At 43.8% G+C, this 23,771-nt stretch overlaps 1 protein-coding gene across 7 annotated transcripts in view; it reads left to right on the top strand.

The window, feature by feature from the left end:
* The window catches only part of RBM47 (RNA binding motif protein 47), a 73,224-nt gene extending 53,538 nt beyond the window's left edge, over window positions 1-19,686 (top strand). For 5 of the 7 annotated variants that reach the window (XM_042812556.1, XM_042812554.1, XM_042812557.1 and 2 more), the window contains 4 exons: window positions 13,076-14,235; window positions 15,573-15,779; window positions 17,893-18,095; window positions 18,907-19,686. In XM_042812556.1, coding sequence (XP_042668490.1) covers window positions 13,107-14,235; window positions 15,573-15,779; window positions 17,893-18,095; window positions 18,907-19,161 — 1,794 coding nt within the window. In that variant the 5' untranslated portion in view covers window positions 13,076-13,106 and the 3' untranslated portion in view covers window positions 19,162-19,686. Of the gene's footprint in view, window positions 1-1,761; window positions 1,986-13,075; window positions 14,236-15,572; window positions 15,780-17,892; window positions 18,096-18,906 lie in introns of those variants that run through there. The other 2 variants (XM_042812552.1, XM_042812555.1) reach the window with 2 other exon arrangements.
* Window positions 19,687-23,771: the final 4,085 nt, after the last annotated feature.

Here is a 23,771-nt window from a genome sequence, read left to right as displayed (position 1 = left end):
AGGCATTCTGGGACCAGGATCCAGGCTGCAGGTGTGTTTGTACAGTGCCTAACACACTGTGGCTGCAGTGCTGTGGATAAACAAGTCTAACAGTCAGAGCAGACTGCTAGCAATTGCCTTTTGGGTTTGCTCCCAGCAACCATCACAGCGATGCTTCTTTTGCCAGTCTTTGTTGTCCTCTGAATTCCTCTCTCCTGAATGGGACCTTCTAAATTTTTTAGCTGTTCTCTCTATATTTTTTGACTCCTCTATCCTTTTTCTGTCTTGACCAGCCTGTCAATGTGTACTATTAGGAAGTTTCTACGTTTGGTGAGTCCAGACTAAGACACTCAGAAGATAAGAACAAATAATTGCAAAGGACCAACTGATACCATCTGACAGCACTTTCTCCACAGAATCCACCAGTCTGTCCCTGGGAGGTTCAAACACTTCTCTTTTCTCACTGGGGTGTCCTGGTGCTGCTGGCTGCAAGCTGCTTGGCTAGAGCTTTGGAATGAGCTTTGATTTTTGTACATAGGAAAGACAGAACACAGGAACACCAGCTAAAGAACAACCAAACTGCAAGCTTAAAATTACCAATAGGTAGGGTAGGAATATAGGACCGTGTGCATGTATATACAAATTTTTTAGCCAGGCAGCTTTTGATTTTTAGCTTGATACAAGCATGATTAAACACAGATGCACTGTAATTATGCTCTTTTTAAGAAGAATTCGTGGAATCTTCAAACTATCCCACTATACAAAACTATCACAGCAATCAGGCCATGCTCTAGATCTTGAGTGAAGCCACTCAAAAATAAACCATGTGTAGCCTCTTAGGGAACTTTGCACTTTGGGATCCCTTGAAGCCTTGAGAGAAATGGCTCCCGCTCCTCCTTGCAATACCCTTCCTTTCTGAGCCATCGCTCCAAGGTCATGGCACAGCCCACATGGCCCTTTGTGGAGCCAGTCTGGGCCAGGGCAGTAAGCTGCCGTCATGCTCCTGCGACACGCCGCTTGCTTTCTGTCTTCCCCAGGCTCAGGCAGCTCCCAGCTATGCCCTGCGCCCTCTCCTCCCACTGGCAGTTCTGCTTGCTGCTTGCCAGCCTGCCGGATCCATCATCCACGGCATGTTTCAGTTTGGTTTCTCCTCTTGACCGCTCAAGAAGGTGTGTTGTTTGCTTTGCCTAAGTGCTTCTGGGGCCTAATGTCCCGTTGTTATGTACAGACCATTCCTGCTGTCATGAATCATGTTTTACCACCCCTTTGCCTTCGCTTCTGCACCAGGCTTTTTTCTTCCAAGCAAACACATTTGAGTTCCGTGTTTGCAGCTGAAGTGCTGCGCTCCAGGTATTCAGCACACAGCTCTCGCCCCACGAGCCACAGACCACTTTTCTTGTGACTGAATGCAAATGGACTCCATGCAGCCTGAAAACAATTTTGCCAGACACGTATGAAGAGAAAGATTTTGCTGAAAACTTTGTGCCGTCAAACAAAATATGCCCTTTTCTTATCTTATCTGTTGTAACTCAAGATATTTGCACAACGCCTTGTGCTAGGAAGGAGTTGTTTGTACATGTTTCACTCCCTTTTCTCCAAGTTTTGAATTTTGAATGAAATCTTTCTGCTCAAATCTCTCCCCCAGCCCCCCGTCTGCAACAACATCAAAGTTTCTCTTGTCCATTCTTCCTTAAGGTTTGGCCCAGCCCTCTCAAAACTCATTAGCTTCGTACTTTTTGCAATTAACTTTCAAGCTGCCACTAAGAGCTCTCGGTGTCTGGCAGCGCTCACATCTCTGTTCTCTTCTGTCCCACCCACTCGGCCTCAGCCCGAGAGCCCTTAACAAATGACTCCCAAGGAATTTAAATGGCTAAGACTGACTGACCAATAAAGCGATGCATAATCCCCATGAGCAGGTCTCACAGCTCGTGCCATTAGGAAGAAGGGCTGCTTTGGTGAAGGCTCAAGCCCTCAGCCCGTTGCACTTGGATCGTGGGACCAGGGTGGTAAGGTTTTCTGTCTGGCTCTGGTTTTGTGGCTGTTTGGGAGTGGGCATTTGTCAGTGCCAGGGTGTTGGATTGGGTTTTTTTCTGCATTTATAGGGGCTTTTACAGCTGTATGAGAAGGAAGCAAAAACTTCTAAGCTAGAACTGTGAGCTGTTATGAATACCTACCAGAATTTGTGTGGCAACTGGCATGGCAAATATCAGAAAATTGAAAACCAAAATGCCAATGTTTTAGACAGAAGATAGAAAATAAATTCAGATTTCAGAGATGTTCTATTACTTTTAATGAAGTGTTAGATAGCCATTTACAGCTGTTTTGTGCTTTATTTTCAATGGGATTTTCTCTGACATCTTCTTTCTGTGTTGACTGATAGTGTGTTTGGCTCTTGTATGAGAGAAAGACACCAAAATGGAGCTTTAAAAGTGGATTACAGCTTTAGGCAGAGAATTCAGAGCTTACAGCTTGAAGATGGTTAGAAATAAGCAAGATACTTATATGCAAGCATTATTCATACAAATCAATGTATGTAACTCCAGCACAGTGACTACTTGGTAACATGTTAAGAGAATGAAGTTTGGTATTATTCTGTTCACCTTTTCACTAAGCAGCCTGTAAAATGTTTAAAGGTTCTACGACATAGGACATGTGATGTTAATCTGTTCACCTTTACATATTTATTTGTTCATTTATTGCTTTATTGAAGACAATGCTGATAGCAACAGTAGAGTTTGAACTTAAAACCTGGAAAAAAACAAACAAACAGTTGACTCTAAAAAAGCAAAAGAGGAAAACATATAAGATTCAGCTGTGCTACATCTTAACATAACATTCAAATTGCTCCTTGCCACAAGGACCGGACACAGCAGCTGTGTATCACGGCGTCCTGTCCTGAGTTGGGTGGCTCTGGAGCCATGTGCAAAGCATTCCATGAGCGTCACACACCTGACTTTGCCATGGATGGCAGCGGGTGCTCAGAGTGCATGAGGGGTGTTGCAGGAAAACTTCACTTGTGTCAGTTTCCATTGTGAACTGGTGGCCCACGCTGGTGCCGGCTGGTGATGCTGATCCTAAGGCCTTGCCAGGTGTCTGAAGGAGCTGAGAGGGCTTTTAATTAAATGGAGCAAACAGCGTTAATCTGACTGCCTGCAGAACGCATATATTTTTGTTCCCCTAGAAAGGACTGCAGGACTGCATCTATAAAAAATTTGTTGTATCGTTGTTGGTTTGATTATTTTTCCATGGGTTTCTCATTTAGCTTTGCACTGTATAACTGAATTAGTTAATGTGATGGATAAAAACAAATAGTTAACAAAGCAGGAGGCTTTTTGCAAGTCTTTTTAATAATTTTTCTTCAATTCTGTATTTTTGGTTCAATTCTTTGTTGAAGAAATTGCATTGAAACAAATATTGCTTGTCTTCTTTCGTCTTCTTTCTCCAGTCTTTAATCTGAAGAAAAAAAAAATCCCAGTTAAGGTCAGCAAAAGGTGAATCTCAAATGGCACCTGTCTCAAATACCATTTCTGTCTTGAAATGCACAAAACCATCATTTCCAAATGATGGGTATTTCCAACCGAGCTGCAATTTCAATGGACTTAAATTGTCTTGAATTAACTCAGGCCAGAAGCAGTGCCTCCTGAGAGAGTCCCTGCCTTCGTTAAATATTTTTTTTAATTTATAATATTAACCCTGAGCATGGGTAACGAGTACTGGAAATCTCTTCCTTGTACTTGTAAACCTTGTTTCTCAATTTCAACCCAAGGTTCAAAGGTTTGTACAGATCTCTTAGATCAGAGGTCAGGTACAAATTGCTGCACTTTGCAGCTTCGTTCTGCCGATATGACAGAATTTCACAGCAGAGACGATTACCTTCCATCCCCCCTCTCCTCCATCCACAGGCAATGCCAGGCAGTTAAAAGCGTGATATGTACAAGCCAGCCATTGGTACCTGAGTTTAATAAATAACTAACTGAGTTTCAGTGGTGCAAGGTGCACGTTATAAAAAGGGGTCAAATGTCAGTGCACAAGGAAAAAAACCATGCAGTCTCTGACTAAGCCAAATGCTTTGAGTTTAATGTGCTTTCAGCTGCAAACATTCACATCCCACTCTGTGGTTCTCCCCATGCTGATTTTAATTTCTGTAACCTGGGGGAGAGGGAACACAAGTTGGGCCACTATCAGTTTTCCCTTAAATCGCAGCCGAAACCAGAGCAGCAGGCTGGGCACCCAGCAGTGAACGTGTTGTCTCTGCATTCAAGTGGTAAACACAGAAGTGTGAGAAGTTCACAATAACAACAGCATGAAATATGAAATATTAGTTAAAACTGAAATTTCTTACACTATTGTTCTAACACTGACATAGTAAGTAGCTTTTGTGTAAATAATCCACATGCCGTATTCAGGCACAGTATTCTACATTCTAGTTACCAGCCTACCTCTACATCCAGAGTTCAGCAAAGCATTTCACAGACACTCACAGCCGTTGAACTAGGTAGCCCTCTTACATATATGTATAAATAGGAATTGGAGCCATATGTGTCTCTTACAACTCAGAATATTCTATGATTCTATGATTCTATATAGTGTTTGTTTTTTTTTTCTTAGAAATAAGAAGTGGAATAGATTAATGTCTTATCTTTCCTGTATAGCACTTAATAGATGTTTCTACTTTTGTTTTTGCTTTTCAACTGCCAAAGATCCCTTCCAAAGTCTTTTTTATGGCAAAAGCTTGCAAGCTCATAGTCACCCTAGCTGAGACACTTCTTCCTCTCCTGGAAAGTATGCGCTCTAAAGCAGATTGTTGGTGACAAACTTTTCTGTACCAGATTCTCTGTAGAGAACACTGTTCAACTGCATTTGTGATAAACTGACTTTGGAAGAAGTTCTCCATTCATTCCAGCTCATCTACAGTAGGAAATACTTGTTACACACAAAGTGATTACGTTGCACTTTATTTATATGTCATACACTTTCCTGTCTGACTGTGGTAATAGACTTTGTGGACTAAATTGAAATATGTGAATCTGTGGAGAAGGGAAGAGTTGTGTTTCCTGATTTGGAAAGCTGATAAGAGTGATTATATGACTCATCTCTCATCTTCTCGGCCTTCTTCAACACATGGCTTCAATATTGTGTAGGATAGTATCTGCAGGCACAATCAGTAATGGCTCTATTGAAATACTAAGAGTTGTATAATTATTTTGAGTTGGACTGGGTAAAAGATAGGGCTGGGACAAACTGTGCGACACAGAGGTTACACAACTTGTTGGGACAAAGTTCTGAATGGCTTGCAGCAAAGTGCATTATACAACAAAAGAAGAGACTGGGTTTCACTTACTCCAACTTTCTTCAGAAGTGGTTTAAGTTGAGATGGCTGCTGTCACACTGGGGTAGGTTAAAACACTCAAGAAACACACTCTCAATTAACAGAATGCACATTGCAGAAACAGAGAAATAAAAAATGTGTAGCTGAGATGCTGTAGGTGTTGGTAGTGCTTTGGCAGATACCAGTAACTTTTTCATCAATGTCACAGGCTGAGCTCCAGACTCAGGAACCTTTTCTGGCTTTATTAATTGGGTTATCATTTTTTAAAATTTAGATTTGCTTTAATAGTCTTTCTGTGGCTTCTAGACCAGGAGGTCAGATGGTTGAGGAGCCTCCATCCTTGTGAATGATCACTCTTGTGCACTGATAGTGCTTTCGGATAATACTAGTGGAACTTCTGACAGGCTTTGTAGGATCACACTCCAAATTAAATATGTCTTAAAAGGGTGTAGAAAGGGTTGGTAACTGAATAAACAAGAAGTTGGCACAATACAAACTTATTATGTAGGGGAATCATAATTTCAGTTGCATTTCTTTTTCGGTATAAAATTGCTGTGACACAAGATTAATTTAACTACAAGAAGTGATATAAATATGGCTAAGAGAATAAGGTCTGTCAGAGCTATTACTCTTAATGATAGTGATGAAAACGAGAAGCTTAACCTTGGAATCCTAGTCTGAAGTTGTAGCCAGTGACCGACTCTGTAAATTGAGGCAAATTCAAACTCCCTGACTAGAACTGAAGTTTTAACCAGGGAAATTCCAGCTTGTTATCTTTCCAAATAATTTCAGATGTTTTCCTCATAAGTAGGTGAAAGTAATTAAAGAATAGATTTAGAGGAACTTTACTATCATTTTTTTAACTAAATGCGCTGATTTCATTGGTGCCTGGGGGACGTAATCTGTCCCTGCAAGACTTTTAAGGCAGGGATTGCAGCAGTACTCCTCAGTGTCTTACAAATATATTCATAGAAGCCATTAGTCCTACAGCTGATATCGACGAAGTAGTGCTAGATGCTGATTGTGCTTCTTTTTGGAAGACTCAATAAAAAACTGGAACTGTCAATCAAAAAATTCAGTCAACAGTTTTTAGCATATTTGGAATTAAATTAACCACTGTTAACATGCTTGCGCCACATAGGACAAATGTAAGCAACCGAGAATTGTGTACAGATCCTTTCTCTGCAGGAGGCACATGCTGAAAATGACTCCTCGAGCCCATAACACTGACCTAGTCCATACCAGGAAAAGACAAACTGGTTGGAATAAATTCATAGTGTAAGCCTGAAATGTGTGACAGGACCCCTGCTGGTCAAGATCCCTGATGTCATCACCACTTCTGCAAGTGGGAATTTCAGCTGCTAGTTTCAGGATTAATAGGTCAGACATTTCTTCTGTCCTGGAAAACTTTATTCAGGTGTATCACAGACTCATAGAATCATTAAAGCTGGAAAAGACCACTAAGATCATCTAGTCCAACTATCAGCCCATCCCCACCATGCCCAGTGTCCCTCAGTGCCACATCTATGTGTTTCTTTAACACCTCCATGGATGATGACTCCACCACCTCCCTGGGAAGCCTGTTCCAATGCCTTACCTTTCTTTCTGGGAATAAATGTTTCCTAACAGGCAACCTGAACTTCCCCTGGTGCAACTGAAGGTCATTACCTCTTGTCCACAGACGAGAAGTCCTCAAAACGTATTAAGCAGCTCTTCTCTTCAGACTGACTCTTCCTAATACAGTCACCAAGACTCTAGTATTTGTCTTAGTGACTGTACTCTAATACTCCCTGGCCTTACTTCTGTACATGTCAGTCTGGCTTAAAGAGAGATGGGTGAAAAGATCTGACTTGGCTAAGAGGTATCAGCCACTTCTGTTACTCTCCTGGTTCCTTTTCTCTACAGGGACCTACAAAGCTCTCCTTTAGTCCTAGATGGCTCACACAGCCAACATGTCCTTACTGATAACTACACAGGTCTGATGTACAAGTTTACTCTCCCAAGCTGCTCACTGTGTTAGCCACTTTCTCCTCAGACATCTGCCTGAATGACCCAGAGTGGGAAAAGTCACCTCTTCAAAACTTTTGTTGGGCATTTGAGCCTGGGGCAACTTTTTCACCCTGCTCAGTTGCAGGTAAAGCGTTGCAGATAGCCATCACAGTCTGTCGGCCTCAAGTGTTTCTTCTTTGTTAACTGTGCAAAGACATCATCCATCCTTCTGCTGAACAAAGACGTTTTCCCTAGAGACCTTCCCCTTTCTGTAAGAACAGATAAGAAAAGGTCTCTGACCAGAAAGCCAGACCTAAATGACCTGCTCCCTCTTGCACCAATGCAACATGGGTCTCAACTTCAGACTTTTGCATTTTTGTGAGTGATAGCAGGTGGGGAGCCCAGCTCTTGTCCACCATGGATAACCATGGTGAGGATTAGCATCTGACTGCAGCAAGCAGCAGGCAAAACAGCCAGAGGCTACGGTGAGGCGTGTTCCTACAAAAGATAGGACTTTGTTTCACCACCAGAGTGGGAAGGAGCCCTGTGACATTGTATACACAAAATGAATGTAACAATCCCTGGAGTCTCCAAGGGCAGGTTCAATGGGGCCCTGGGCTAGTCTGATCTAGTGGGCAGCAGCCCTACCCATGGCAGGGAGCTGGAACTGGGTGGGCTTAAAGGTTCCTTTGAACCCAAATATTCTGTGACTTTGCAATTGTATGTGAACTTGCCATGAGAAGAGTCAACTTTGGAAAATACAGAGATTTAACTGCTGCAGGGAGTCCAGAGCTGCTGCTGCAAGTCAGCAGCAGGATTTCTATTTGCCCTTATTACTGCAATGTAAAAAAGTAGGAAGGTCACATTTGAAACAGTAGCTGATATTTCACTCTGTCAACATGGTGTATTTAGTTAAAACGCTGATGGCTGACCTTCCCTCCACAGCAGCAGAGGCTGCAGCACACAACGCGAAGCTGCAGCAGCTCCAGAAGTAAGCAGGCTGACGTGTCCATGAGGGCACATTCTGTATTTTCAGCAGGAATTTGCACAGTCCAAAGCACCCAAAAGGGCCATCACAGTGACAGCTGGCAGAGAAGTCAAGGCTTTCCCTGGGGAGGGGTCTGGTGCCTGAATGACCCAGGCACCCCACCAGCTGCAGGTGAGGCACAAGTGTCCCCTGTTTTTGAGGAAAGCTCTGGGTGGGATGCTTCACGCACTACCTAGGCTCAACATGAAGCAAATGCCAAAGATGCTTGGATTCCACAGGTGTCCCTCGGTGCTCCTTCCTGCTGTGGTGCCAGCACCTGTTCCCATGCCCTGTGACTGCTGGTGGCTCTGTGGCCAGTAGAAGGCAAAAAGCAAAACTGTATGGGTGAGTTAATGCAGACACAAACAAAGCCTTTCATAGGAAAAAGGAGGAATTTGCAGCAGTTGCAGCCACGAAGACACCAGTTGTGTCTCTGTGTGTGTAAAAGTCTGTTTCATCATAGGTGGCTGAACAGAAGTGCAAGTGGCTGCCTGGGGTGATGCTGAGTGCTGTGTGAATTCAGGGATAAGGTGTTACAGGGATTGCCTTTTCTTAAGTGATGAAGTCTGACCAGTGAAGCCTTCTAGGAAAACCTTCTAGAAAAGTGGGATTACTTTGCTTTGTATCATGCAGTTATTTCCCTTTTTATGTCTTAATGAACTCTCAGTATATAACTAGCATTTTTTTGCCTGCGTCCTGGGTACCAGATGTAGAAGATAGACTCATTGTCGTCCCTTGCATCTGCAGACCCAGAGATATGTCTTAAAATGCAGGTGGGTTTCTTCAGCCTCAACGCTTTCAGCATCACAGGCCACCCCAGAGACAAAAAGGCCAAACCTCCTTAGCCACAAGAAAGAGAAAAAAACAACAGCAGAGAGGGAACAGCTCTTGCTCCCAGCAGGCACAGAGGAAGAGAGACTTTCTGCTTCCCCTTGCGTCAGTGAGCAGCTCCTCTGCAAGTCCTGGGGCATTGCCTTCTCACTGCAGTCCTGAGCTACCCCTGTTCTGGCAGCACTTGGCCCCACGCTGTTGTTACTCAAAGCATGGTGTTCCCATTTAATGAAAGAGGTGCTTGGTACTCATAGTATGCTTTAGCTCAGACACTGCTGGTGTGGTAGGTTTTCCATTTAATATTCTCAGCTCTGATAAAAATAAATAAATAAAAAGAAAGGAATTAATGTTTAGGTCAAGAACTATTTGCACACAGCTTACTGGTAGCAGAGTTTCATAAGCAGAAGGAAGTGAAATCTGACTGGTTTCAATGAAACATGTACATCTGAGAGTTCACCTGCAAGTGAAGGAGAATTCCTGCACACTGAGCTGAGCCAGAAGGGCTCAAGGCTCTCAATATGCTGCAGAAGTCAGTGGACACCTAACTGAGCTTTGAAAAATCAAGCAGGCTGTACCTTTTTCTGAGAAAAACAGAAGCCAGCCTTGTTTCAGTCTGGGTAATAGGTCATTTAAAAATTGGTCATCTCCAAAATGCAATCTTTCTCATTATAAATTAATACTTTTTGTTTGTCTTTCTGCTTTATGAATCTTTGTCATGGAGATCAGGTGTAATTTCTTCTTCATAGGCTAGAAACCAAGCTCTCATATTTCACATGACATCACATTTTAACATAGCTTAAACCACTGACTCTGCTCTTAGCACCAGCCACACCTCATGGATGCACAGGAATCCCTCTGCATTTACCCACCGCTAAACTCACAGCATTAACTCCTGCCCAGATACACCCACAGCACATGGTAGCAAGTTTCCATGAGCACTTAACTGCAGACTAAAATCATCCATCAACAGTGCTGAACGCTTCAGAAAGAGGTCATTTTGCAAACTGTTTTGTTGAGAGTGACTACTTTTCAGCACGAGCAGGCAAGGTATTGCTGGCAGCACAGGAGGCAGTAAGAGGAGAAGGGAGCACTCTGTCTCTCCTGCACTTTTCCTCATCAAAACAGGTGATCTCTGAACCCCGTGAAGGTGTTGGCAGTGTCAGGTGGCAGTGACAGTGACAGTGTTACATGCGTATTTATGTACATCAAGCAGGGCTTGAAGGGCCTTAATAAGTGTAAAATGGGTTTTATGTTCACAGTAAGTTGTTCAGTAAGATAATGTCTGCAGCTGAGGTGGCCATCAGCATTTAGCAGCACTTTCAGGTACAGATTCTGATATTAGAGTTCAGGAATTGGGCTCCATGATCCCTATGGGACCCTTTCAACTCAGGATATTCTATGATTCTATGATTAGAGATCATCTTGCTGGTGCTCGGGGACATGCAAAGTGCTGTAGGACAAGCTAGTTCCTTGACAAAAACCACGGGCAGCCCCAACCCAATCCCAGCAGCTGGTTCTGTTGGATCAGGGAGGCTTTGCTCTATCTCCGCCCTCTCCACCCTCCCAGCGCGTCTGTTGCTTTCTAGACTTCAGCCCCACTTCTGAGCCAAACCCACAACAGGATACAGAGACTTTTGTTTTGTAAGTTGACCTAAAACTGACAGTAATGATTCATTTTTAAACTTACCTACCCTGAGATAATAAGTAATTCACTTGCCAATGGGTGGCCCGTGTGAAGGTAATGATTATTCCCTGGTAAAATGCCTGCTTACCAAGCTTTGATTTTACTCAGAGAAAGGTAAAAGCAGATCTTTAGGAACAACTTGTCAAGTGTAAAAAGAAGATGTTTTTCTCTGCTTTAATTTCTACTAATGATGTGAAATAATTCCCAGAAGTAAAACCAAAATGGCTGGCTCTGACACATTAGAAAGAGAATCATTTTTATAAATTACATTTAAAAGTGAGATTCTATCAAAACTGATGCATGTCTGTGAAAGGCCTGGCTTCAAAGAAATTGTGATTTCTGAAGGAAAAATACTGCCTGGACATGACTGTCACTATCAGTGCCCCTCCAGCTTCTCTACCTCCCTCTTTGCTCTCCATATTCTTGAAAATAGAATGACTGTTCCACACCAGGAGCACCAGTGTGCAACACTCATGGCCCAAACACACCAGCAGGATCAGACCCTGCCACAGACCAAGGCTCAGAGACGTATGGTTTCCTAATCCCAAATGCAGTTTCAACATGCATGCATGGTAACCAATGCAACACAAATGATAAAATTGTTGTCATTAAGAGTATATATCAGAGTCTTTGTGGAACTGTGACTAAATAACGCCATTACATGGAACAAATACATTTGGCTGAAGCTTTATCCTTTATTAGGATACAGGCCATCAAACACAAACTGTGGCTATTTCTGATGGTGGCCTGCGGAGTTTCCTACAGGAGCCAGTGCCCTTTGACAGTCAAAATAAAACAGTCATTAATGCAAATCGTGGCAAATAAATGAGGGAATGATGCAAAGGCTGATGGAATTGTATATAGAAATAAGGAGGTACCAACTGAGGAGCACTCAGTAGGTGGGACCTACTTACCAGGAAGTCGAGATATGGCTAACACAAGATTGTGGCACTTAGGAGTAACAAACACAAGACTTGCTTGCTGGATTCTACATAACACCAGTGAGCAATATCTCTGGAATGACTTGGGATTAGAAATGACAAAGAACTCAGCATGCTTCGCTTGAGAGGAGAGTGGAGAAATGGGCCTTGTGAGACAGAGGAGTGGGGAGAAGAGAGGCAGGTGGTCTTCATCCCTATGTCCAGCAAGGGTGAGAAAAGGCAGAAAGTCTGAAGAATGTGGAAAGAGACACAAACACAATTCCAGTGAAATAAGGACTAAATGTGAAGGCCAAATAGAGTTTGGCCTGCAAAATTTATTAAAAAGAGGATAGAGTTGTAGCTTGATGACACAGCTTGAATACCATCGTAAAGCAAAAATAGAGAAACTGAAAGACTATTTACTCAGAGAAAGGTTTAATGTAATGCTAGCTGGAAGAAAAGCCAGACAAATTCTCAGGAGAAATAGCATACCTTCTTGTCAAAGAGAATAATTAACAAACAAGCCTTAAAAGGAAGTGCTAGGCTCTGCAGCTCCTTGATGCCATAAAATCAAGGCTGGGTGTTCTTCTGGAAGATGTGTTTTACTCAGATAAATGTTACAGGACTCCATGTGCCAATAACAATACAATGTAAAGGTCCATGTTATATACAATCACTCATATTAAATGTTCTGATGGTCCTTCCCAGCTTTAAAAGGCCATGAATTAACTATTCTAAGTCCCAGTGTCGTGTTTTATTTGTGCTCAGTGGTAGATCCCATTGTCCTGCAGTCACGGTTATCGGCATTTTCAATCTCCTGTATTTCTGCATTTCCTGCCTGGATTTAAATGTAGAACGAGATTTCAGAGATTTACCCTTCCCTTGCTGGCTTACAGGGCTGTGCAGCCAATTGCAGGCTGCCTGTAATAAAGAAGTGATTCTCCTCAGCTTTTCTGAAGTGCTGGTCTTATAAGAAAAGAGACAAGCACACCACACACCATACCACAAGCAGCAGGCAGCTCAAAAGCTTGCCAGGTTGTCCTTTGCACAAGAAGATAAGAACCATTTTTCCCTGGTGTGAAGGTGTACTTATTATCTCCTACTTGACTGTTCTTGTGAAGGTCTAGATGAGCCAGGGGCTGGCACAGAATGGGTGCTTCTCATGCAGTCTGGTATGGCTCTTTCATCTGCTTTTCTGAAGCCTTATATCTCTGTGAAAATGAGCTTGCAGAACTGCCGAAGGTCAAAAAAGAAGGGCTGGTATTCTAGTGGCAGCTAGCAGCTTGTAATGAGTGTCTGCTTCTTCCTTCACCCAGGTTTTATCAGGCTTTGAATGAGTTTGACATCATGACCGCTGAGGACTCTACTGCAAGGATGAGCAACGATTCCACCAACGTGAGCACCACGAAAGTCCCTGAAGGTGTGGCCGGTGCGCCCAACGAGGCGGCCCTGCTGGCACTGATGGAGCGCACCGGCTACAGCATGATCCAGGAGAACGGGCAACGCAAGTACGGCGGCCCACCGCCTGGCTGGGACGGCCTGCACCCTCCTCGCGGCTGCGAAGTCTTCGTGGGCAAGATACCCCGCGATGTCTATGAAGATGAGCTTGTCCCCGTGTTCGAGTCTGTTGGCCGCATCTATGAGATGCGCCTGATGATGGACTTTGATGGGAAGAACCGCGGTTATGCCTTCGTGATGTACACACAGAAGCATGAGGCAAAGCGGGCTGTCAGGGAGCTGAACAACTATGAAATCCGCCCAGGCAGGCTGCTGGGTGTGTGCTGCAGCGTAGACAACTGCAGGCTCTTCATTGGAGGCATTCCCAAGATGAAGAAGAGAGAGGAGATCCTGGAGGAGATCGCTAAAGTGACGGAAGGTGTACTGGATGTCATTGTCTATGCAAGCGCTGCAGACAAGATGAAGAACAGGGGTTTTGCCTTTGTGGAGTACGAGAGCCATCGAGCAGCAGCAATGGCCAGGAGGAAGCTCATGCCAGGAAGGATCCAGCTGTGGGGACACCAGATTGCTGTCGACTGGGCAGAACCAGAGATAGACGTGGATGAAGACGTCATGGAGACTGTCAAAATCCTCTACGTGAGGAACTTAATGATTGAGACCACAGAGGACACCATTAAAAAGGTCTTTGGGCAGTTTAACCCTGGCTGTGTAGAGCGGGTGAAAAAAATACGCGATTATGCCTTTGTGCACTTTACAACCAGGGAAGATGCCATCCACGCCATGAATAACCTTAATGGTGTCGAACTGGAAGGCTCGTGCCTGGAGGTTACCTTGGCCAAGCCAGTAGACAAGGAGCAGTACACTCGCTACCAGAAAGCAGCAAAAGGAGGGGCTGCAGCAACACCCGAAGTAACTCAGCAACCTAACTATGTTTACTCTTGCGATCCATACACACTAGCGTATTATGGATATCCATACAATGCCCTGATAGGGCCCAACAGAGATTACTTTGTGAAAGGTTAGTAAGCACAATCAGGGGATGCGATGGGCAGATTTGATCTAAGGCTGGTGTGACCCTAGGTCTATCTGAAACAAAGGACAGCTGGTGCTTGGCTGTTTTCTTAACCACTCTTTTAGAGGTCTTTTTGTCATATTTATATTCCATTTCATTTTAATTTATGATCTTGCAGAGATAAAAGCTAATATACAGGCTAGCATCAGAACTACACAGACAGAATAAGCAAACAGACCAGTTATGGGGTGGAGAAGGGAGGGACCTGGTTTTTCTGAGCGTTGTACTAACACTGGCCAAATGGACAGTCCAAGGACTTTAGGTTCTGATGTCTCTTTCCAAAGAGCTGCATCCTAGGTATTAGGGATCATGGCAAAGGGTGCTCCTTCTGACTTCTTCTAGAGGTGTGGGTGCAGTGAGAACCACCTGGTAGACCTCAGCAACCAAAGGGAGGGGTGTCAGGAAAAGCCTGAGCTCAAAACTTACCAGATGTCATCTGTCCTCTACATTAAAATTACAGCAGTGCTGCATCCTTCATAAAGCCTATTAAAAACCATTTGCAGAAGGAATAAAATCAGTGCAAAACAATTATTTTATTATGTATACGTTAATCAGTTCTGGATTGCAACCATTATAAATAAACTGCAAATGCGTTATTCACTAATTCACTAAAAAGACAAACAAAAAACAACAAACAAACAAACAAAAACTAGTGGCTATTACTGTTATTATAATTATCCTGTACTTATAGGAACTATAGTTTCCTGAAATTTATTGCGCATTTCCAAACAAGAGGCAGAGTACATTAATACCACAATTTCCAAAATATTGTCATAAAGTGTGTGGTGTTGGAGAGGGGTAATCTTCACATGTACAGAGAGAAAACAAAAGACATTTATAAAAATAAATCTAGTGGTGTGACAAAGGTGGCTAAAGACTAGATAAAGCTTTGGGCTATCCCTGCATTTCTGAGAGATTGAGACTCCTCTGGAGGACAGCTGAGAGCGGAAGCTGTTTCCGTTGCTTAGACACCACCTCGGACGGAGCCTTTCTCTCCTTACTGTCTGTATTATACCTGAAAAACTGGACACAAAAGTTGCATCAGTACAAAAAAGCAGTTAATTTACCCTCAGAAATGTCAAGAGCAAAACTTATGTAATCTTACTGGGTGCAAACAAAGACAAAATCTTTTTTTTTCTGTAAGCAAAGTCACTCAGATCAAACTGGCTCCAGCAGTCTCATTCCTAAGCATGTGCCTCCCAGTTTCCCAAAGTCTGTTTGTATTCCCCATATTGCTGCTACTGTTTGTTGTTCACCATCTTTTTCTATGTTGTTATCATAAGCAGGCAGCATACGAGGTAGAGGGCGAGGCGCAGCTGGCAACAGAGCCCCAGGCCCCCGTGGCTCCTACCTGGGGGGATACTCTGCTGGCCGTGGCATATACAGCAGGTACCACGAAGGCAAAGGAAAACAGCAAGAAAAAGGATACGAGCTGGTACCCAACCTGGAATTACCAGCTGTCAACCCAGTAACCATTAAGCCTGGTGCAGGTCAGTATGTGCAATTGGGTAGGCTACATCTGCAGGATGGAAGGAATGTGGAGGTGGCAGGAGAGTTCTGAGACCATGGTCCAGGGCTGGCCCATGTGGCAACCCTGCTCTCTCCAAGTTTCTAAACTGTTAGTTTCACCCTGGGCAATTTCCCAACCCAAATTTCCAGAGCTCTCCCCAGTTCAGTTCTTGTTTCTCTACAAGGCTGGGAAGAGGAGCAGGTGCTTTCCTACTGCAGGAAAGTCCCTGGCTAAGGACAGTTCCTCCACCACCATCAGCAGCATGGGGAGCAGCGTGGGTGTCCTACTTACAGTCACACAGCTGAGATACAAACTGTGCTCTGCTGGGCTATGAGAAGCAGGCCCAGGGTCCAGCAAATTTTAACTGCACACCTAAGCAGCATTGAATACTACAGTTACAGTAGTTTACCAGAACAAGTTCCATACTGTCAGTGGAAATTACAACTGTCATCTAATGAGGGATGATTCCTTCGTAACAGAGGGATGAGATAATGTGAGAAGAAGCATTGAGGAGTGCTGTTAAAAGATCAGAGCCAAATCTTTAAAGGAAGATCTCTGGCTTCCTGAGAAAACTACCCACTCACAAACAGAAAATATTACCATTATCCGTGCTTGTAAAGATAATTCAGCTATGACTGAAGGATGACTGAAAAGTTGTCAGTTTTCTCCTTGAAACACACACTTGATTTTACCCTAGTATTTATCAGTGATGTCCATGTAGTGGTGTCCATTTGATTACCAAACAAAAGCCTGATTCTCAAGATTAAGTGTTTCTACATTTCCAGCACATTCAGATTCAGAAGTCTTCATCTGGTCTTCCCCTCTACCACTGCTCCAGCATAGGCCCTGAGTGCTGAAGCGCCATGCTTCTTTTTCCCAGCCAGATGAGCTGATCAGTTAAAAAGGCCATGTGCAAGACTGACCTCTGTTATCAAAAGGAAACTACTCTAAGATCACCTATCAGAATGGAAAAGTAGAGGTGTATCAACTCTGGAAACTTCTACCTCTTCAGAAATATCTCAAAGCTCAATTCCTTGCAAATGGTTAGGAAACTTCTGAGACATCACCCCAGTACCACAGCTGCCTGATTCTGCTTTTCTGCCAGAAGACACTACAGAATAGAGCGTGTGAGCTCTCTGTCTTTGCATCAGTGGGGCATTACCCAGGTTATTTAAAGCAGTGAAAAAATTGGTTTGAGCTGACCAGGTGAAATTGATCTATTAAGTTACCCCATCTTCCTTGTGAACGACTATCCTGCTGAAAGACTCAAGAACTGAAAGCTGAACTGCACGTTATGAGGCAACAACAGAATTACAAATGTGATTATTGGGAATGCCCAGCAAAACATATTTCTTCCCTAAACAGTGCAGTGAAACTCCATATAAGACCATGTACAAACTCAGGATCTCTGATACACACTCTGATTGGAGCATTTACCCTTTATCTGAAAGAAAATAGCTCTATGTATTTTGGATTGTCCAATTTTGGCACAAGGGAGAATTATAGTAAGACTAATTTTTTTTTTTAGTGCTGTTAAACAGATTGATACTGAAGCAGAAAGATAGGATATTAAGCCAATTTAGGCCTGGGAAATGTATAATAATACATTAGCTGGTATTTCATACTGTTGGCCAAAGGGCAGCATATAGACTGACCTAGTTTCCTGGTTGCTACTTCTACAGTAAAAACAGCACCTTTTTTTCCTGAAGCAGCCCCATGTCCTTTGATATCAGCAGCTAGAACAGAGATCTTGCCAGGACAGTAGGTGCTTCTTGACAGTAGGCCAGGGAGAGAGTGGTGATGGTCAGAAGGGGCTGCTTGAATCCAGAGCAAGGCCCTAGCCCTGGGACAGCCATGTCAAGGGGAGAACTACGGGGAAGAGCAGACAGCACCAAGCCCATCACCACACACATTTCAAGAGCATTGGCTTCAACCTGCAGGGGGGGCAGACTTGCTACCAGTCCCCAACTAGCTCGTGAGACTGCCTATTGTGGTGGGATCTAGCAGAGCCAAGAGTAAGGCTGTGTGTTCTTTGAGAATAGGCTCTGGAGACTCTTCTCCAGTAGGCCTGATGTGTCTGGTCTCTCTCCTAGTGGCCATCCCTGCAATCGGTGCCCAGTACTCCATGTTTCCAGCTGCACCACCAGCCAAGATGATGGAAGATGGCAAAATCCACACAGTGGAGCACATCATCAACCCTATTGCCGTCCAGCAGGACCCAGCCAGTGCAGCAGCTGCTGCAGCAGCCGCAGCCGCAGCAGTAATACCAGCTGTGTCAACGCCTCCCCCATTCCAGGTGAGTTCAGCGCAGACACCCCAATTCCATATGTTCTGCTCTGCATACCCAGGGCAGGGGAAAAGCTGCCTACAGCACTCTCTGACTGATGCTCTTGCTTGGTGCCTGCTTCTGTGGGACAGGGCTGTTGCTCAAGCATGACCCCACTGAGATCCTCACATCCCACTGCAGCTCTTGTGTTGATTTCTACTCCCATTACTTTGTCCTTTCTTTCCAACATGCAGAGAAGTTCATCTCACATAACCTGAGACTTTCCCCCAGTGGTTATGTCTGGCACCTGAGCCATACACCTGCCTTTACATGGAAAAACTTCCTTGGTAATCCAACCCAAACCACTCTATGTGTCACAGAAGAGCAGGCACCCCAAAAGTACTGTTCATTTGACCTGTCTTAGACATCTGCACTTTGGACAGTTGTTTTTACTCTATGAAGGACCTAAATTTGGTAGGAAGAGGAGAGTCCCCAAGAGGACATCTCACTGTAAACGCAGTAGACAAGGACAGGAAGATAGACAGTGTGGATGTTGAGTGAGACACACAGGGTAGTCTGGATTGGGTGCACGTGAAGGGTATCCAGTCCGACTGGTGCCATGACAATGGGGAGCCTGTTACAGTGCCTGTCCACATTCTGGTGAAGAACCTTTTCCTAATCCTCAACCTGACCCTAGCACTAGGCCTGCTTGTGCTCAAGGACTGTTTGAATTATGCGTGATTTGGCTGTGAGGCTGCCCAGTGTGGAGTCAGGAGTTGGACTGGGTATCCCTCATAGAGTCCCCTCCAACTCAAGACATACTGCAATTCTCTGATTTCAGGGCCGCCCCATAACCCCAGTGTACACCATGGCCCCCAACGTGCAGAGGATCCCCGCTGCCAGCATTTATGGGACAAGTTACGTGCCGTTTGCAGCACCCGCTGCAGCAACAGCAACGATAGCCACTCTACAGAAGAATGCCGCCGCTGCTGCCGCCGCCGCTGCCGCCTATGGGGGCTATGCTGGCTACATACCTCCGGCCTTCCCAGCTGCCACCATCCAGGTGCCCATCCACGACGTCTACCAGACGTACTGAGACTGTCGGCAGAGAAACAAACACTGAAGGAACACTTTACTATTTATGAAGAATGCGCCTGCTGCAGGAGAGTAATGTCAGGACTCAGTAAACTGACGCAGAACCTGAAAGTGAAGAATGTCACAGAAAAACATGTTCAAAATGTTTTCTACGCTTGAAGTTTTCACTAACTTTTTTTAGGCTATTTTTAAAATTTAACATGCCTGTATTCATACATTTCTAAACGACTTTGATGCAGCCACCCGTCACTTATGTGCCTTTATATGCATCACAGTGGGGTTGCACAGGGTCCTTTTTTTTAGCAGTTATATTTTCAATATATTTGTGGTATGAAGGTTATTTTTAGTAACTACTGCACTCCAGAGATGTCTATTTTGTAGTGCCTTTAATAATATATCAGCTATATATTAAGAAGCACACCCGAGCAGCTAGGGAAAGTTTAAATGATATATTTTGAAGAATATATTCAATATTTAAAGAATACATTCCTTAGATTTTTTTTTTTTTTTTTTTTTTTTTTTTTTTTTTTTTAAAGAAAAGAAAAAAGCAACAAGTATCTTATTTAAGAAATGTTATACTGGAAAGTGCAATTTGAAAAACGTGCAAGACCTCTGCGTTTTTGTGCTGGCATTAATACAGTCTGTTTGTTACTGTCTGAAATCAAAAGTAATTCATATTGCCTTTGTAGGAGGAACAGAAAGAAGAAAGCCTCCTCACGCGAAGCCCTTTGCAGTGTGATTAGCAGGCTTATGATGCTCAAAGGAAAGGCTCAAAGTTTTCCTCAACAACTGGAATTTTTATTTATTGAAGCTACCTGTCTCAGAGCACATGCAGATACGTGCACCTCGTATTTTGCGTAAGACGTCTCGACTTCGATCTTCATCCAGTATAAAACCCAGGCTCTTTTTAAACGCTCTTTATTTTATTCTTTGAAGTATATGCTGTAGTGACTGAGAATGTATGCTGTTGTAGGCAAGAGCACGCCCGCTCCTGGCAGCAGGATGCGCGGTGCTACTTACCTATAGCTTCATCACGTCCCATGAGAAATTTCCGAGGTACTGGGGGTGGTGGTGATACTGGAATTGACACAGCAATGCTGGCGTCCCTCCTGGCGTCCCTTCCACACCGACTCCAGCTCCCGCATCTGGAGCTCTGTGTGCACATCAGGGATGGGAAGGATTGGACCCAGGCGTTTTAAGATGTAGAGCTTGTAAATACCTTTTAATATACTTTTTAAAAGTCATTTTATGTTGCAAATTTACATGGTATGTGGTTTGCCACAAAACAAACACAGTTTATTTTGATGTTGTTAAAAAAAAGAAGTTTGTTATATTAAGGAGTAAATATATTATTGCAGTGTTTTGTGGCCTGTTTAAAGGCTTTTATTTAGTAGTGCAGTGAATGTAAAACATGGTAAAACGTTAAAGAAATATCTCACCCATTTTATGAAGTGTATCAACTCTGCAATCACAGCTCCAGCAAAGGGAGGTGTGGAGCAGTGAGTGAGTAAACAATTTTGCTTTGCTTTTAGTGGTATAAATACCAGCTGAAGGGGTTTCATATAAAGTATATTTTAACAACAGAACCACTTTCGGATCATCTCCAGCTTAGTAAAGTGACCTTTTAACGCATATTTTTCTTGCCTCAAAATGGAGCAGTTGTTTTTAGGTGCTCTTACTCAGCAAAGCTGAGCTCTATTTAAACCTGTCCAACTGCTATCAAAAGCACTGAGGAAGTTAACCATTAAGTCGGACTCTGACCCTCCGTGCCCCTTCCCTGGAGGCTTTTGCCATCTGTCCCACAGCTTCTGAAAACAAAATTCTTAGCCCCCAAACCCTCATTCCAAACACCGTGCCTGTTTTTAGGGTGATGGGAGGTGAAGCAGGCAAAGCCTTGCCAGAAGACCCTGGCGGGAGTACCCAAAAAGTGCTGGGGGCTCCAGCTAAGGCTTTGTACAGCTCAGTGCTAACTGCCACCATGGGTCACAGCCAACCTCAATGTTGTCCAGGCACTGCAGGCTCTGCTATCCCCTTTCCAGCTCCTCCATCACAACCATGGACAACCCAGAAGAGTGTCAAAGGGCAGTGGTTGCTCTCCCAACCATCCTCTCCCCACTGGCCCCTGTTGCTTGCATCAGGGACAAAAAGGAGCCCAAAGAGGCAAGCCCCTAGGCCACCACGCCAGGGCAGGAGCAGGCAGGACGTGGGAACGCAGCCTCCCACCCCCATCTTTCCACTTGCTTCTAAACCATTTCATGTACACTACTACTGAGGTAAGTCTGATAACTTGAAATGTGAACGTCTTTAGGTTAAGAACAAACTGTTCAAAGAAATATATATATATATTATAAAAAAAAAAAAAAACTAGTGTGCCTTATTCTTGAAAGAGCTGATATTTTAGGTGTTTTATTGTATCTCTGTTTTCTGTATTGTCAGAAGCCTCTGAATTTATTTAGTTCTTGCTCCATTTACGGTACATTTCTAGGACATAGTGAATAAAGCATTCTATAAAAACAGAGACTGTTAATTTATTGCAACATCCTACTGCCAGGTGGGCTTCCCTGTGGGCAATGTGTCCCCTCCTGGCTGGGCAGGTTCTCGGGGCAGGAGGGGAGCAGGGAGCCACAGCCAGCATCCCCACAGGCTCCTTGGGAGCAGAGATGGGTTGAAGGACAGTGCTAACCCCAGCACATGCACTGGGTACCTCCTCAATTATCCAGCAGTTGTGGATCAGCCTAAATCTCTTCTGAAACCCAATTTAGAATCCATGCCTGGATGCAGACGGAAGAGCTGAAGCTGCTGTTTCTCTGTGCTTTCCACTCACTTGCTGCACAAGACCACTACAACCCTGGGCAGAAGCTCTGGGAGCTGGCAATGGGGTGCTCTGTTAAGAGAAAGCCCAACATCACTAACCTCTCAGCATGCTTCAGCCCACAAACACAGCCCTTCCATGAAGAACAGATCACGGGACTGCACTTCCTGGAAGCAGTCCTACAGACTACCCGTTTGTTTCTTTGCTGTAAGCCCATCTGAAGATTGTTGGGTGCATATACCAAGCCTTGGGACAAGGGCAGTGTGAGAGAGAAGAGCTAAACCCTAAGGCAGAGCAGAAAGAAGGTTACCACTAGTGAATAATCCCAAAAAGGAGACCAGAACAAATACTGCACAAGCTTCTATATCCTTCATTAGGACTAAAGTGTATCTGCAACTTCCTGTCTTTAAGCATCACTTCTCATAATGCAATTAAGTCAAGACATCCCATGTTAATGTCTTGGTTTTCCTGGAAGATACTAATAATGAGACATTTCCCTACCGCTTTTTTGTTTGTTTGTACTAGGAAAGTGGTTTTTGCTTGTGGGTTTTTGTTTTTTTTTGTTTTTTATTTTGTTAGGACTTGGGAATGGGTAGAAAGACACCTAATTTTGCTTGCTATGTCTAAACATTGTAAGTTTGGTTTAGGAAGTCTGTACATTCCACTAAAAATGACCAGTAGCGGGTCTCCATATCTTACTTAGTAAAGGGTTAATCATCACAGTGCTAAAAGCAGTTTTTAAGGAGATACAGCCACATCAGAACTTTACCTGTCAGGCAAACAGTCAGGTCAAACAGGAAGACTAATGCCTTTCCTGCAGTTCCTTCTTGGCCTCCCCACTCACCACCCCTGTGGGCATCCAGCTAAGCCATGCACTTCACAGGCATCAGCTTTTTACAAGCGTGATGAAGGACTGACTGCCTCACTAACACATGGGTCTGGTTCTCTCATGGAAATTTTCCTCTTCCCTTTATCTATCCTAAATTAAAATGATTCTACACAGCATGCTCTGACTTTCTCTGAACAGACATTTCACGAGAGAATTTATTATTTTCCTAGATTTATGGTTTCTTATTTCAGCTTTGTAAGATCATAATTAATGATTAACCCATCCAAAGCTCAAACATGCGAGTCATTCTGGAGATATTAACATAAATAACACCAGAGAAATGCAATCATGCTTTTAAAATGACCTTGTTGATCCAAGAATGCCAGGAGCTCTAGCGAGGCCTTGGGCACTGCGACAACTCAAAATGTTGCTGAGTTGATCTCATTCCCTTTCTGACCACATTTCTTAATGGTCTTGAAGAGCAGATACACACTGCTCTAGCTGGTGTCAACTGCAAGTGCTAAAAGCAGCTTTGAATTTTTTTTCAGAGAACAGCACACATTGATATCACTGTGACACAAGCAACCGTATAGACAGATTACCAAGAAATTCAAGTGGACTTACATCTCTCTGATATTGCAACATCTTATATATAAGAACTGGAGAGCTCAAAGCATACGCAAAATGCATTTTTAGTGCCTCTAGAAGGTATACACAGGATCCCATGTCCTGCTTTGTGACTGGTGCTACTCGTGTGGCATTTCTGTTCCCGGTCCTCAGCAGCTACTGGCAGAGCTCACTGTTCTCGATGCCTATCAGCCTCAAAAGTGACCCATCATGCTGATCTGTAAAAAAAATAAATCCAAGACCTACCTCATAGCAGGGGAAACTACCTCTGCTGTGCATCTGAAAGTCAGCAGAGCCAGGTTTTATGCTCCAGTGTGTCACTGAAATGCTGGATCACATTTGA

Source organism: Centrocercus urophasianus, unplaced genomic scaffold (genome assembly GCF_019232065.1).
Source record: "Centrocercus urophasianus isolate 14NV4802_14NV808 unplaced genomic scaffold, USGS_Curo_1.0 seq_13, whole genome shotgun sequence".
NCBI lineage: Eukaryota > Metazoa > Chordata > Aves > Galliformes > Phasianidae > Centrocercus > Centrocercus urophasianus.
Note: the sequence above shows the minus strand (reverse complement) of the source record. Positions and strands in the feature narration are given on the sequence as shown.